At 47.2% G+C, this 13,842-nt stretch overlaps 1 protein-coding gene, 1 non-coding gene and 1 pseudogene across 2 annotated transcripts in view; 2 read left to right on the top strand and 1 right to left on the bottom strand.

Moving 5' to 3' along the window:
* Positions 1 to 7,285, top strand: part of PAPPA (pappalysin 1) — a 239,630-nt gene extending 232,345 nt beyond the window's left edge. The window contains exon 22 of the mRNA XM_066367327.1: positions 4,616 to 7,285. Within this exon, the coding sequence (XP_066223424.1) occupies positions 4,616 to 4,723 (108 nt within the window). The 3' untranslated portion in view covers positions 4,724 to 7,285. The remainder of the gene's footprint in view (positions 1 to 4,615) is intronic.
* On the bottom strand, positions 2,888 to 3,021 carry LOC136396294 (U2 spliceosomal RNA; annotated as a pseudogene).
* A 6,246-nt stretch (positions 7,286 to 13,531) lies between the features above and the next one.
* TRNAA-AGC (transfer RNA alanine (anticodon AGC)) lies at positions 13,532 to 13,607 on the top strand. Its single transcript has one exon. It is a non-coding gene; the product is annotated as a tRNA-Ala (tRNA).
* Positions 13,608 to 13,842: the final 235 nt, after the last annotated feature.

Below are 13,842 nucleotides of genomic sequence, written 5' to 3'. Positions count from 1 at the left end.
CACCTCTTTGCATCTTAGTTTCCTCCAGGATGTAAAACAGGGCCAGTGGGAATCACTGCCTTATTAAGTTGTTGGGGAGGGTGAGTGAGATCATGCATGCTGGGCTAGCTCGGGGCCAGGCACGTGACAAGGGAGAAGAGGCGGTCGGCGGTCAGACGGAGCAGTCGGCAGCCTGGCCAGGTGGTGAAGAAGGTGCCCTGCCCTGACTCTCCCTTGCTGGAAACTCTGTTTGGAGTGGGGTTTGGAGTCCTGCACCACCCAGTTTTTGACGGGTAGTGAAGCCCAGGGCGAGTGTTTGTTTTGAACGTTCTGAAGCTGCTATTTTCTCATCTGCAAGATGGGCAGCTCGTAAGGACAGCCTCCTGGGGTTGGTGAGGAGTCAACACGGTAACACGGGGGGATCATCTACACGTGGAAGACTCTCAGGGAATGCTAGCATGTGCACGTGTGCGTATGTGCATGCGTGCGTGCATGTGTGTGTGTGTGTAGTGTGGTGTTTACTGCTGGGAACCTGTACGAACAGGCTTTCCCGGGCTCTTCCAGGTCAGACCTAGGAGTGCCTAGGAGAGTGGATGGAGCTGGCCCTCTCCACCCTTCCCTTCCCAGTTGTAGACCCTTGATCTGGGGAAGCTTGTGACGAGAGGAGGGCTCAGGACAGGCGGTTCCCACAGAGGCGAGAGGAAGGGCAGGAGGAGGGAGCCAGACTGGGTGAGCGTGGGCACTCTGGAGGTGACATAATTTCATCGACTCTTTCCCAGAACCCTGGGAGGTCCTGATGGAGACCCTCGTCCTACAGACGGGGAGTGGAAGTCCATGGGGTACCAAGGACTTGCCAAAATCACGCAGTGCCTGTGTGGAGCCCACCCAGAATTCGGGCTTGTGTGCTCCCAAACTCCTTGCAAGGGCTCAAATGTGGCTGCATGTTCAAGCGTGCGGTGGAGGCAGGGAGCTGCCTCGTCTCCAGAACTGCCTGCAGAGACTGGGCCTTCTAGCCTTTGCTGTATTCTGCCTGCGGTTCCTTCCCTTTATGTACTTTTGTTGTTGTTGTTGTTGGGGGGAAATGCTAAAATGGCCTGGGCTGACCCAGGAAGGAGAGAGAAAGGCCACTCACTCCCCAGAGCCCGGCGGGCTAGACACTCCCCCAGAGCCCGGCGGGCTAGACCAGCCAGAGAAGCTACCTGGAGGCAGGGCCTTGGCCACTGGTGGTTTTGGAGAAGCTGGTGGACCTGGGACAGCAGGGCGGGGAATACACAAGTCAGGGTTTGCAGAGAAGGTGCATTCCTAGGTCCCCTCTGGCTGGGGGGCGGGCTCTCTTCTGCCTTTCTCGGACTGAGAAGGACTTTCAGACAGATGGAGAGATACAGACCATTAAAATCCAGTCTTCATGAACATATAAGGAAACCAGAGCTCAGAGAAGGGAAGGAACTCGTACCAAGTCACCCAGCACGTGAGAGCAAGAGCAGAGGCTCCCTGACTTGTGTTCTGCCTGGATATGCGTGTGTTCATTTGTCCCTCCATTCAGGTGTTCACTGAACACCTGTCCTTGGTATATAGAGACCCAGTGAACAGCAGATATAGTCCCTGGACGGGCTGAGCTGCCATCCAAGCGCAGAAGTGATTCAGTACAAGAAGGGCATCGACTAGGATGCTGGGAGGGAGTTGAAGGTGATGGTGTCATTGGTCAGGCCATGGAAGGAGGAGGTGACCCTTGAGATAGGGTCTGGGGAACGAAGAGGAAAAAAGAAGCAGGTTGGAGGAGCACTCGGGGCCAACAACGCAGAAGTAGGCAAGCACTCGGCATAGTTGCGGGGCCAGTCACTAAATAAATAAGCCACGGAGAGCGCAGGGAAGAAGCGGGCCAGGTGAGGTCTAAGCAGTCGGTGGAGATCAGATCCTGCAAGGCCTTGAACTCGTGATAAGGACATTGGGTCTTATTTTAAGAGAGAGAATTGGTTGACGTTTTGCTTGTGTGAGACGCAGTGGGAAGCCTGGGAGATCAATCAGACGTGAAACTCCCCCTAATGTGCCATGGAGCCCGGTGCAAACAGGTTAGAGAGAAAACCGTGCAAAGAAGACATTAGAGGTAACTGGATCATCCTAATGTTAGGATGCGGGCAAGGGCAGGAGAAGGGGACAGATAAAGGGATGGGTGAGTTGAGGACAAAGAGGCGGCCCAAGTTCGAGAGGTGGGAGAGAGGGGACAATAGGCAGGAAAGGTGTCACGGATGGTGAAATGTGAGCTGGTGGGAAATTTGATTCAGCACACGTGTATTTAGCATTAAGTATCTCCTGAGTGTTAGGCCATGTGCTGGGGTGTTTGCATATTTCTTCTTGTCTGATCCTCACAACCATAGGAAATGTGGTATTTTTTTTTTTTTTGAATCACACTTTTGTGGACGTAGACACTCAGGGTTATGGCAGCAAAGGGATTTTGCCCACACTGTTCGACCAGCGTGAGTCAGGCAAAGATGCCGACCAGGCCTTTGGGCACCCGTGGTGGTCCTCTTCTCCACTCAACACCCGTTGTTAGATTTGGACTTGGCTGCATCCTTGTTACCCCTCGTGAGGCTGGAGGGTTTTCTCTATGTCTTCTCCAGTTCGAACGTCCTGTGCCTCTTTCTCTCGGAAGTGAAGAGGTTGTGGGAGAGGGAGAATAGTCCAGACTGGAAGGCATGACCTCCACAGAGGCATGTAGGCTGGGAAGGAAGTGTCTGTCCTGGGCAGGGAACAGCAAGTGGTCGTAAGCAGAGAGCCAGGCACTGCACACAGGGGCCAGCATCAAGCTCCTGTGGGTTTCACCGGAAAAGGGAAACAAGGAGACACGCTGGCCATGCGTTCAGGGAGAGGGTCAGAGAGAGAGAGGAATGGACATACAGTCATTCGTCCTATGGGTTGGGCCTGGGAAAGGAGGCATGCACAAGACTGACAAGGCCCTGGCCTCACAGAGTGAGAGGGGAGGAAATCTACACATTCATGTATATGATACTACACTTGATCTCAGCCAAAAGGCCGAGAAGCGATACACATTCATGTATATGAACGGTTGAGCTCTGAGCCCTGCATGCCCTTGAGAGGTGGTTTTTGTCCCTTACCTCACTCGCCCTCATCACAACCTCAGGGACATGTATGTGTTCACTCTGCCCACATAATGAATGAGTTCACTAAGGCTTAGAGACATTGTCACGTGCTCCAGGTGACACCTCAGTTCGGTGGCAGAGCTGCTGGGGCTCACACTGCCCTCTTCCTTCCTGTTCATTCCTACATGTGACATGACCGCATAATTGCAGGCTGGGAGAGAGGTTTGGAGGGAAGGAGGGAAGGTTAAGGGGGTGGGAGGGAAGACAGGGAGGCAGGGAGAAAAGGGTTAGATGCAGAGAAAGGATGAGTCCACCGGCTAGAGAGAGAGAGCGATGCTCTCTGAGGCTCTGGGAGCACTCGGAGACCCTGGCCGGGCAGGAGGCGACTGAGGTCATTAAACCCATCTGCGCAGATGGGAGACCCTCTGGGGAAAGCGATATGCAAATGCATGATGCAACGAGGTGAAATCCGCTTGGCCGTGTGCGCCCAGGCTGGGCTCAGGCGGGGACTGAACTGTGCTTTTTGGAAAGACAGATCCTGGCTGCGTGGAGAAGATGTTCACTCTGCTGGGCTCTTTCTCTCTTTCTAGAAAGGACAGGCAGCCCAAGGTCACGGAGCAGCCCAACGTCACGGAGCACGGGAAGGGCAGAGTGGGGGCTGGAACTCGGGCCTCTCGCTCTTCCTTTCTAAAAAAGCGCTTTAAATTTTTATTTCTCATTTTTCCCAGCTTTTAGAATATAGACAGATAGCAAATCACCTTGTATGGCTCTCACTTTTTTTTTAATGCTAAAATCTGTTCCCTAGGTCCTGCAACCAAGATTTATGCAAAATCTCCATGTGAAATGTTCCCCACCAGGATCTTGGGTCCCCTGGTTCTAAGCTTGTTGGAGACATGCTTTTGTTATATTCATAATTGCCTCCCCAAATCAAATTACCGACATGTGCAGAGAATTGTGTTTCCTTAGAAGACACTCTCACACCCTTTATTTCACTTGGTCACTGCAACAGTCCTATCAACACTCCATCGTACAATTCTGTGAACTAACTGGGATAGGACGTTGCGACTTTTCACCTGTGATTTGACCCAGCCCAAGAGTTCACAGTGCCAGGTGGGTCTTATCCTGTCAGTTCTGTAGCTAGCAGCCTGAGAGTTTGGGAGACATGGCTCGTCCTCCTTTAAATACAAGGTTTGTCACTTCATATATTCATATTGCTTTGGGCAAATGCCGGCTCCTTTCTGAGCCTCAGTTTCTTCATTTTGCCGGGTTGTCGTAGGCTTTGATGTTCCCTTATTTGAAACGTGTTTAGCACGTTGCCTGGCCCATAATAAATACCACTCCAGAATGACAGCTACTGTGATAACGACCATGGTGATCATGATAAAGGTTTTCAGAGTGCTACAAAGCAGAACCTTGACTTAAACTTGAACCTGCATTTTCCTCAATCCAGTGATTGTCCCCAGTCCTGCCTGCCTCTCTGAAAATTACTGCCTCAGATCCAACCATCTGGTTCACCTCTTCTCTCTTTCTCTCTGCAGGTCACCCCCTTCCCTATGTCCTGTGACCTACAAGGTGATTGTGCTTGTCGGGACCCCCAGGCCCGAGAACACAGCCGGAAAGACCTCCGGGGATACAGCCATGGCTAAGGATGGACCAGGAGTTGTCAAAGAATTCCCAGCGCCAGGACCCGCATCCCTTTGGTATTGATTTCACAGTCAGCTGCTCAACGGAATGGCCTCTCCACACCAGGGATCCTTAGCACCCAACCGGTCTGCCTTTAATTTCACCCAGGAAGGACTCCTAGTGGGGCTCACCAGACAAGTCTTGCCATGTTGAATATGGAATGGATTCCCATCCCAAAGGCTTAGATGGATTTCATAGACAGCGTGCAGTACCAGAGCCTCCTAAAATTCTAACCATTTGTCACAAGACCACAGCAAGAAACACGTTCTGTATCTAGGAGTGTGCAGATCTGTGGTTAGTACACATGCATGCATACGCACCCATACAAACATCTGTGTGAGGGCAGTTCTGGAGACTGAGCAGAGAGAGACTGGAACAAAGTCAATCTTTCCTCTCCCAAGCTCCTAGCCAACACTGTCCTCGGGAGAGAGTTGCAGAGACTGCTAAAATCAAGTGTTGAGATGCTGAGCTAGCTCACCCTGAGGCTTGGAGTGTGTGGGGCATGCACAATGGTGTGGTCCTCCGGGATCGGAATTGAAATGGTCTCTGACCACCTACCTTCTAGGAAAGTAGGACCCAGGAAGAGGTATAGAATCCAAAGTATACAAAGTCCCCTGATTCTTCCGCTGCCATGGAGTATCCATCCCAATGCCAGGGCCTGAGGCCAAGCTGGAAATGGCTTAGGATTGCAGTGTCAAGGTATTATAAGAGCCCCTGCTTGAGGCTTGAGGCCATAATATCCCTCCAGAACCCACCCGTCTCCCAAATCTTGCCTTGGGACCACATTTGCTGCTACTTTTCCTGCTGCTCTATCCTATACATTGAGTACCCAAGATGGTAGGACTAGGTTAGGAAAACCCCTACACAACCAAACAGTCTGCCTTAAAAGTGACCCTTGTTTCCCCATAGCTCCTCACTTCCTCACCCTCCTGCAGGAGAAGAACTTGCCTGGGCCCACTTGGTGAGAGGTTAAGTTCCCTATGGTTGGGTTTCTCTACCTGGAAGGGAGTTGAGGGCCTTAAGATGCTGGAACCCCCGCTGAGAGTCTAGGATGTCTTCTAAGCCAGTGTTAGATGTTACGATCATGTGGAATAGTGTTAAATCTCTATGATGTTGGAGCCAGCCAGAGACGGTTAGAATTATAGAGACTCTTGAGTTACTATCTTTAACCGAGACACCCTGACCCTCCAGGGGAAAGCAGACTTTGGTCCTGAGGACCTCCCCGTGGCCCCATGGAGCTATACTTCTGGAGCAGACGGTCATCTTGGATGTAATCAATCTAGACTGTGTTCTCAAGGGCCATCAGAGGGAAGACCAAGGGTCTCCCCAGCCTCAGTCTCCGACCCCAGACACGGTCATCATGCTTTCCAGAGTCTTCCATCTGCGAGTACTCCCAGCCACACCTGTGGTTGGGCAGCCCTTCCCTTTCTCCCCCATGTTGCCTCCAAAAGTTCAGAGTAAGTTAGGAACATCCATGTGGAAGCCTCCACCTCGGTGGGGCTCTCTTTGCCTCTTTCCAGCCAGTCATCGTCCTCTCCTTTGGATTAACCTGGGGGGAAACTAATACAGAATGACGTGGAGAGAATGGTTAGGTGTGGCATAATTTGGGGACCTGGGACTGAGAAAGGGAGGCAATGGGAGGGTCTAAACGAGATCTATGGCATATAAAGATTGCCATAAATCGTGTCCTGTCGAGCCTAGAGAAGACAACGAACAAAAGCCAAGTCTAGACCAGAAACAGAAAAGACCAGGCTTGCACCCTGTCCCTCGTCAGCCCTGCGTCCCAGGCAGGCGTAGGTAGGTGATCAGTGATGGCCTTTTTCCCTGCGGACACCAAAAATAACTTCAGAAAGCTTCCTAGTCTATCACGCCCAGCAGCAATCACCTGCTGATCAACCACCCTTGAGAAGACATTTACTGGCCATCTGTGGTCTGTTATATGGGGGAAAAAAATTATCAAGGTGCTTTTTGCACAGGTGCCCACAATAAGGATGCAGTGCTTAGATAGTCTGGGGTGGCACTACATCGCCAGCTCTGAGACGGAGTTCCAGAAAGAAGAGGTTGTCGCCATGGTGAAGGCCAGGCTCAAATCCTTTGTTTCTTCCTTACAAACTCCTATTTTTTTATTCAGGAGATCCTTTTTTTTTTTTTTTTTTTTTTTCCTATAATTACCAGGGCTAATTGTTAGAATAATGATAATGATAATAGAAGAATTCAGCCCATTTTGTACTCCTCTCTGGTGTCTAAGAGCAGCTCTTCCCAGATCGCAAAGCCCCTCTCTGGCCCTAGCTGAGGTGTCATCCAGTGTGGTGTTAGCTAGAAGGTATGAACGGAGAAAGGGGACTTCAGCAGCCCTCCGAGTTCCTCTAGTCCGCCCACAGACGGCGCACGAAGTCCCGGAGGCACAAAGACAGCATTACTAAAGGTGGAGGTGCAGGAAACACAGGACGACCTCAGCAGCGTCCATTAGGCCAACCCTCATCCTGCCTCTTCCTCACTCTCCACTTGTCTGTCCCCACATTCTCCGGCTGGCTTCCATCCGCAGATCCACAGGTTGAGCGGAGCCCTCTGAGCAAACATCCACCCACTCTCCTTACCATCGCTCAGCCCTGTTACTCACAAATTCATTACTTGCCAAGGCTGTTAGGCAAGAGGGGCTTGTCATGGACGGCCAGCCTCAGGCCCACACAGCAGGTGGAATTAATTGGCCCTTCTGAAACCTTCGTGGAGGTAGGGTTTGCTCGATTTGTGCAATGCACTGATAACCCAGTTTCATTTTCTTTCTGGGAATAAACTCATTGTCTCATCCTATCATCTCCTGTTTAGGACAATAGAGTACTCAAAAGGAGGCAGCTCAGAAGCCCTATTGTCTGTCAGCACTTGGGGTTCCAGGTCTGAGAAACAGCCTGTTAGCAAGCAAGAAAGAAAAGAGGAGGCAGGCAGTCCTCCAAGCCCTCTCTTGGGAAGCCTTCTTAAGCCACAATCCTAACTGCCTTCCCAGAGGACTCACCGTCCCCCTCACCCCCCACCCCAGTTCTGTGCCAGCCACCTCCTAAGGGCAGGCGGTCCTCGAGAAGCCCATGTCCCTGGCTGGCTGGGTGCGCCGGAAGGGGGAGAGCAATGGTCATCAGCTGTAGGGCTTTGAAGATGGAGGCTTCGGCTGCTGCCCTGGCTGCAGCAGCTGAGTCACCACCTCGTAGACCGTTCCCTTGGTCTGACGCCTGCCTTGGCCAACGCGTAAATGCTGTTTGTTGAAAATAATTCTTTGAGACAGATTTCAGCTACCTCCCCTCCAGGTTTGATTTAACTTGGTTGTAACTGTCCATTTGTTATAGGTCTTACCTGTGTGAAAGAAAGAAAGAAAGAAAGAAAGAAAGAAAGAAAGAAAGAAAGAAAGAAAGAAAGAAAGAAAGAAAGAAAGAAAGAAAGAAAGAAAGGGAAAGAGAAAATTGTAAAGGAAAGGAAGGAGGGAAGAAAGAAAGGAAACCATACTTTTAAGCAAACAGTTTTGAGGTTTTGTGTGTTTTTTGTGTTTTTTGTTTTTTTTTTCTGGAACTACTTCAAGTGCAAATAAAAAAGAAGAAATTGATGGTGACAAAACTGTACAGATAGAAATTAATAGAAGACCCAGAGATTAAAAGGAAATAAAATGCATGATTAAATTAAGAATTTAAAAAATATATATTTTTGTGCTTCCTAAAGAAAATTGCTTATTCTGTAGACTGAATAGGTAGACACAGCATCAAGAGTCCCCTAGCAGGAGACCTAGCGTGGGTTCTATAATGCTGTCTGCTATTTTCTATACAGTGTGGTAGGTCCAGGAAAGAAGGCCCCTTCTCCTCCGCCCACCCCCCCACCCCCGGTGTGTACTTGTTGGGGAAGTGTTTTATCTCCTTGTTTGGTGGCGATCCATGTTAGTAGGGAGTGGGAGGGCTTGCAATTGGTCTTACCAAATATTAAGGGGACATATTGTGTCGTGCTTTTCACATTATAAAATGTCTGGATCTCCCAGTAGAGCACTGGGCGTTATAAAGACTGCACTTAGAACCACCCTGCACGGTCCACTTTCCTAAAAAGCTGCTACATGACCAGACAGGTAATCCCTATGGCTTCTGAGAAACAAAACAAAATAAACTAGGCAAACAACAAACATAAGAACTAAATATTATAGCACATGAAGAAGAGCCTGTTCTTTTAAAATTGTTCCAAGTTTTGCCAAATTCCTACCAATTGTTTGATCTTTCAAGGATATGTTTAGTAGCTTATCCCTAGAATAAGAACCTAGAAATCCTGACCCCAGGGAGCAGTTGGCTTGGTGATTTGCAACAGGTCATTGCCTCTCCGTTTGCCTCAGTTTCTCCAGTTGCAACATGAGAATAAAACTACTTAACCTACCTCACAGTGGGAGGGCAGGGAATTGTGAGGCCCTGAGGTTTTAAATGCGTGGCGGCAATCCGTGAGAGTCAAGGCTGGACACCAAGTCCGTGGGTTCCCTTCCGAGAGGGCACAGCCCGACGGGCCTTTTAGGGAAGACAGCGAGGGTTCGTTTCATATTTCAAGGAATAAGGCCGAAGCTCCTGGGTTATAATCCATGTGAAGAGAGAGGCGTGTATTGGGGAATCTTTCATTCTTAGGTGAATTGGACTTTTCTCCCCCCCCCCACCCCCTTATTCTGGTCTTCACCAGATCTACAATTTATTGTAGTTCAAAGCCAAGTACTTCCTGCAAAGTTAAAGTCAGTTTACTGTTGTCTATTCAGTACTTCCAAGGCCATTTCCAACTTTATAGAAGAAGGGAGCTCTCTGATCTCTTCTTCTGGGACTTAAAATTCTGCATCAAGTGTTTCATTTAAAGAAGACCTGGCTTTCTGAGTGCAGACAACTTGGGGCTTCTTACACTACCCACCAGCAGTCAGTGAGGAGGATTCTGAACAGTTACCGAGTTGCTTTTTTTGGGGATCTCTATAATCAATAACCTGTCCGCAGATATCTATCTATATAAAGATATTATATATAAATATAAATTTACATATATATGCACATGTATATATAGGTGTACATATATGTGTGTATATATATACTTAAATGTAATATTTACAAAATAAAACTGTGATCTCGTCTAGAGAAAATGTATTCACATTACCAATGGCTCTTCCATATTTATGTATCATCTTACGCCTTTTTATTATTGTTATAATTATTATGGGTATTTCTAATTATTATGATATTGAAATCAGTTTGGCACCTTCTGGAAACTACCAAAAAATAATAATAATAATAATAATAGTAACTCTCCATTGAAGTGCTTAAAATCTGTTCTCATGAGAATTCTACTGGCCTATGAAAAAGGAAAAAAAAAATCTAAACACCAAAACCAAAATCTGATTCCAATCCTTTTTCTGTACCTCACATGCATCAATTTGCTGCTCCTATTTTGGGTTTTATTATTTTTTTCCTCTTTATGTGTTTTTATGGATCTAAGTTAAGTCTTTTAGCAATATATAAAAAATGTAAATAGTAAACTTTATTTATTAAGAATGTCATCTTTTTTAATTTATATTTACACAATTGTTCATCTAATTTATTTTTTCTATACGGTTTGAAATACTCAGACATATTTTGCTGTTCATGGTATTTTTATCCTGTTCTCATGGATTTGTTCTCTTCCATACTGTTTTCTCTGGTCTCCACTACAGGTTGGATCTCACAAAGAAACTAATGTCAAAGACAGAAATATTTTGCCACTGTTGATTACTATACTTTAAAGTTCTATATTATGAAAATATATAATAGCTTGTATGCTTTAGTATGTAGTGGTGTGTTTTTTGTCGGCTCTGGACATCTAGTGGACTCTTACACACACCCTGTCGTGGGAGAAAACTCCAGGTCCTAGGATGAAATCAATGGCGGCAGGAGGTCGAATCCAACAGGCTCCCGACCTCCTGCCTCAGCAGTTCCTGGAGAGCGGCCATGCTTTGCATCTGTTTGCAAACATCAAAAAACATTCTCCCATCTTCTAAGAAAGTCCAGGTTTCAGGGAGCTAAACAAGTACCCCCCTCCAGCCATGTCCGCTCTCTCGAACACTGATTCTCCCAGTTTGTTCATTATTTTCATGATCTCCTATATCATGGAACACTCCACCGGAACTGAAGTTGTGCCGTTTTTGAACTGACTATTGGATTGCATTTTTTTTTAATCTTATCACTTAGTAGCTATGTGATCTTTGGAAAGTTATGTAGTTGCTTCAAGAATTAGTTTCCCTATCTGTAAAATGAAAAAATAAAAGTACTCAAGTCATGAGGTCCCTGCTAGACTAAGGTAGATATGAGAAGTGATTAGAACCGTGACAGACATGATAGTAACTCTTGCTATGATTGTTATGAGACAGTGTGGTGCCTATGACAAGTATAGTACTAAGGAGACACTATTTTCTTCTGATAGTTGCCTATTTTTTATATAAGAATAAAAAGAAGATGCATGAAAGCATTCACTGACACTGGCATTGTCACGGAGTAAACTTCCTGGCACCGTGCCCTGTCGGCAAGCAGTCCAACCACAGGACAGGTCAAAATATGTGACGCTTGAAATGCTGACTTTTGCACAAGAGGGCAGTTTGGGAATATTGATGTGACATGAAAGGGCACGGGCAGAGGAGGCCAGGACCACCCATAGCAGTTGCTGTTTGTTTGTTTTTAGCCTCTTTACAAACACAACCCCCCGAGAGACATGAGGGAGGGTACCAGATACAATATTAAAACAAAAGGAAGGTCATGGCTAAGTTCTGCCAGGTGACTGATTATTTCCAAAGTAAGAGAAGGGATTCCAGTTTTATTCAGTTCTTCTGAATTCACTATTCTCACTGAAGACTGAGACTAAATTTAAAGAATAGCTTCATGAAAAGAAGAAAACATCTCCCAAATAGAAAGATTAAGTAAGACAGTCTTCACATGACATTCTGTAGTCCTCAGTTTTTGTCTGCAGAGAAAAGTCCTGGGCAAAGAGCTGTCTCCTGGAAGGTGAGAGACGTGACCTCGAGTGTCTCTTACATGCGTGTGCGCGTGCACGCACAACACACAGAGAGTAATGGGAAAGTCCACTGGGCTGCAGTCGCTTTATCTGTCCAGTGGCAACATGACTTCTTCCTCACTTAACACAGACAGAAACTCAGCATATCGATCTACTTATTATTTGTCATCCAAGGTTAAGAGTTCATTTAACCATAAAAATGGTTTCAAGGTCTTTTAAAAAAAATAATAAAGAGACAGGGGCAGCATTCTGCCAGGCTATGCTGGCGCTGGGGGAGCTGCCCAGCTCTCAACCTTTAGGGCCAGTAACAACCTGGGACGAAAACAGGGCGCCTCCAGCTTCCAGCCCTGGAGACACTGTGCTCTCCGTAGTGAATGTTTTAAATGCCCTGAAGGAAGGCGGGTCTAAGTTAGAAATCAGAGAAACCAGATTCAAGCACCATCTGCCCTGTGTGACCTGGGGCAAACCACATACCATGTCCAGGAGAGGAGGGGTCAGTAATGTCAAAAAGGCAGGTGATGTGTTTACCAACAGGTGCAGCATCCCAAGTAAGAAAGAAAACTTGGCTCTCTCGAGAAACTGAATAAAAGGCCAGTGGGTTTGGAACGCATCCAGGGAGGGTAATGGCGGGCCAGTGAGAGGATGAGGAGGTTATCATGGGCCCAGGAGCCATACTGACGATTTCGGGTATTATCTTAACAGCAATGGGGAGCTGTGGAATGGTTTTTCCGGAAAGTGCTTTCCATGATCAGCTCTGTGGTTGAGATAGATCCTTGAGAGGGCAGTGTGAAGGAGAAAGATCAAGGGAGGCAGGGACAGAGGTAGGGAGTCTGAGGACATTGTATAGTCCAGGAAAGAAACGATGGCTATTTGGATGAAAGTATATAGTAATAGTAGGTGGGCAGGTGATTTTTTTCCTATTAAATGGTGAGATTGGACATAATGATCTGTAGTGTGTAACATTCTGTGATTCTAGAAATTGCTTGTACACCACTGCTAGTCACTGATTTTATATATATATACATATATATGTATATATGTACATATGTATATATATATATTTAATTAATAGACTATTTTTTAGGGAAATTTTGGGTTTATAGAAAAATTGAGCAGAAGGTCAGGTTCTTATTAGATCTCCTTTTAAATAATAAAATATAGCAATGGGGGTATCTAGCTATTTCTCTAAGATGAGCTATCAGGAAAACATAAAAACTTAATTGGTTTTATTATGTGTGTAATATCAGGGGGTTATCCTGCTGACCCCTCTGTGGTTGTCATGATAAGGTCTTAAGATGAGAGAAAAAAGCTTTGGGGAAAGAGTCCAAATGGAGCAGATGGAATCTGGGAGCCTAGTTATTCATATGCTGCACAGTTCTGTTTGACTTACAGTAGCCTTGTGTGTGGAATAGGGTTTATCATTTCTATCCTATGTGGGCCCAAAGCGCTATTACTTCAATACCTCAGGGATGGCAATGATTTCAACTGAACCTCAACACAAATTGACTGGTCATCATTGCAGAGCTGGGTTAAGGGTTTTCATGATGCATCTGGGCTCCAGGAAGAAGAATGATGTGACCCTGGGAAAGCCATCTCTTGGAACTTATATCTTCATGCATAACTAGCTGCCTATGATGGAGTGGAAAGGAAGATAGCCACATAAATGTCTCATTTGCTTTTTGGTGTTTAGTATAACTTCTTTATTTGTCAAATGAGGCATTGGCATTTGTGCTCAAAAAAAAAAAGCCCTGGCCGGTTGGCTCAGCGGTAGAGCGTCGGCCTAGCGTGCGGAAGACCCGGGTTCGATTCCCGGCCAGGGCACACAGGAGAAGCGCCCATTTGCTTCTCCACCCCTCCGCCACGCTTTCCTCTCTGTCTCTCTCTTCCCCTCCCGCAGCCAAGGCTCCATTGGAGCGGGGATGGCCCGGGCGCTGGGGATGGCTCTGTGGCCTCTGCCTCAGGCGCTAGAGTGGCTCTGGTCACAACATGGCGACATCCAGGATGGGCAGAGCATCGCCCCCTGGTGGGCAGAGCGTCGCCCCCTGGTGGGCGTGCT

The sequence above is a fragment of the Saccopteryx leptura genome, chromosome 2, assembly GCF_036850995.1.
Source record: "Saccopteryx leptura isolate mSacLep1 chromosome 2, mSacLep1_pri_phased_curated, whole genome shotgun sequence".
Taxonomy (NCBI): Eukaryota; Metazoa; Chordata; class Mammalia; order Chiroptera; family Emballonuridae; genus Saccopteryx; species Saccopteryx leptura.
The sequence above is the reverse complement of the archived record's forward strand: the minus strand, read 5'-3'. Positions and strand labels throughout refer to the sequence as shown.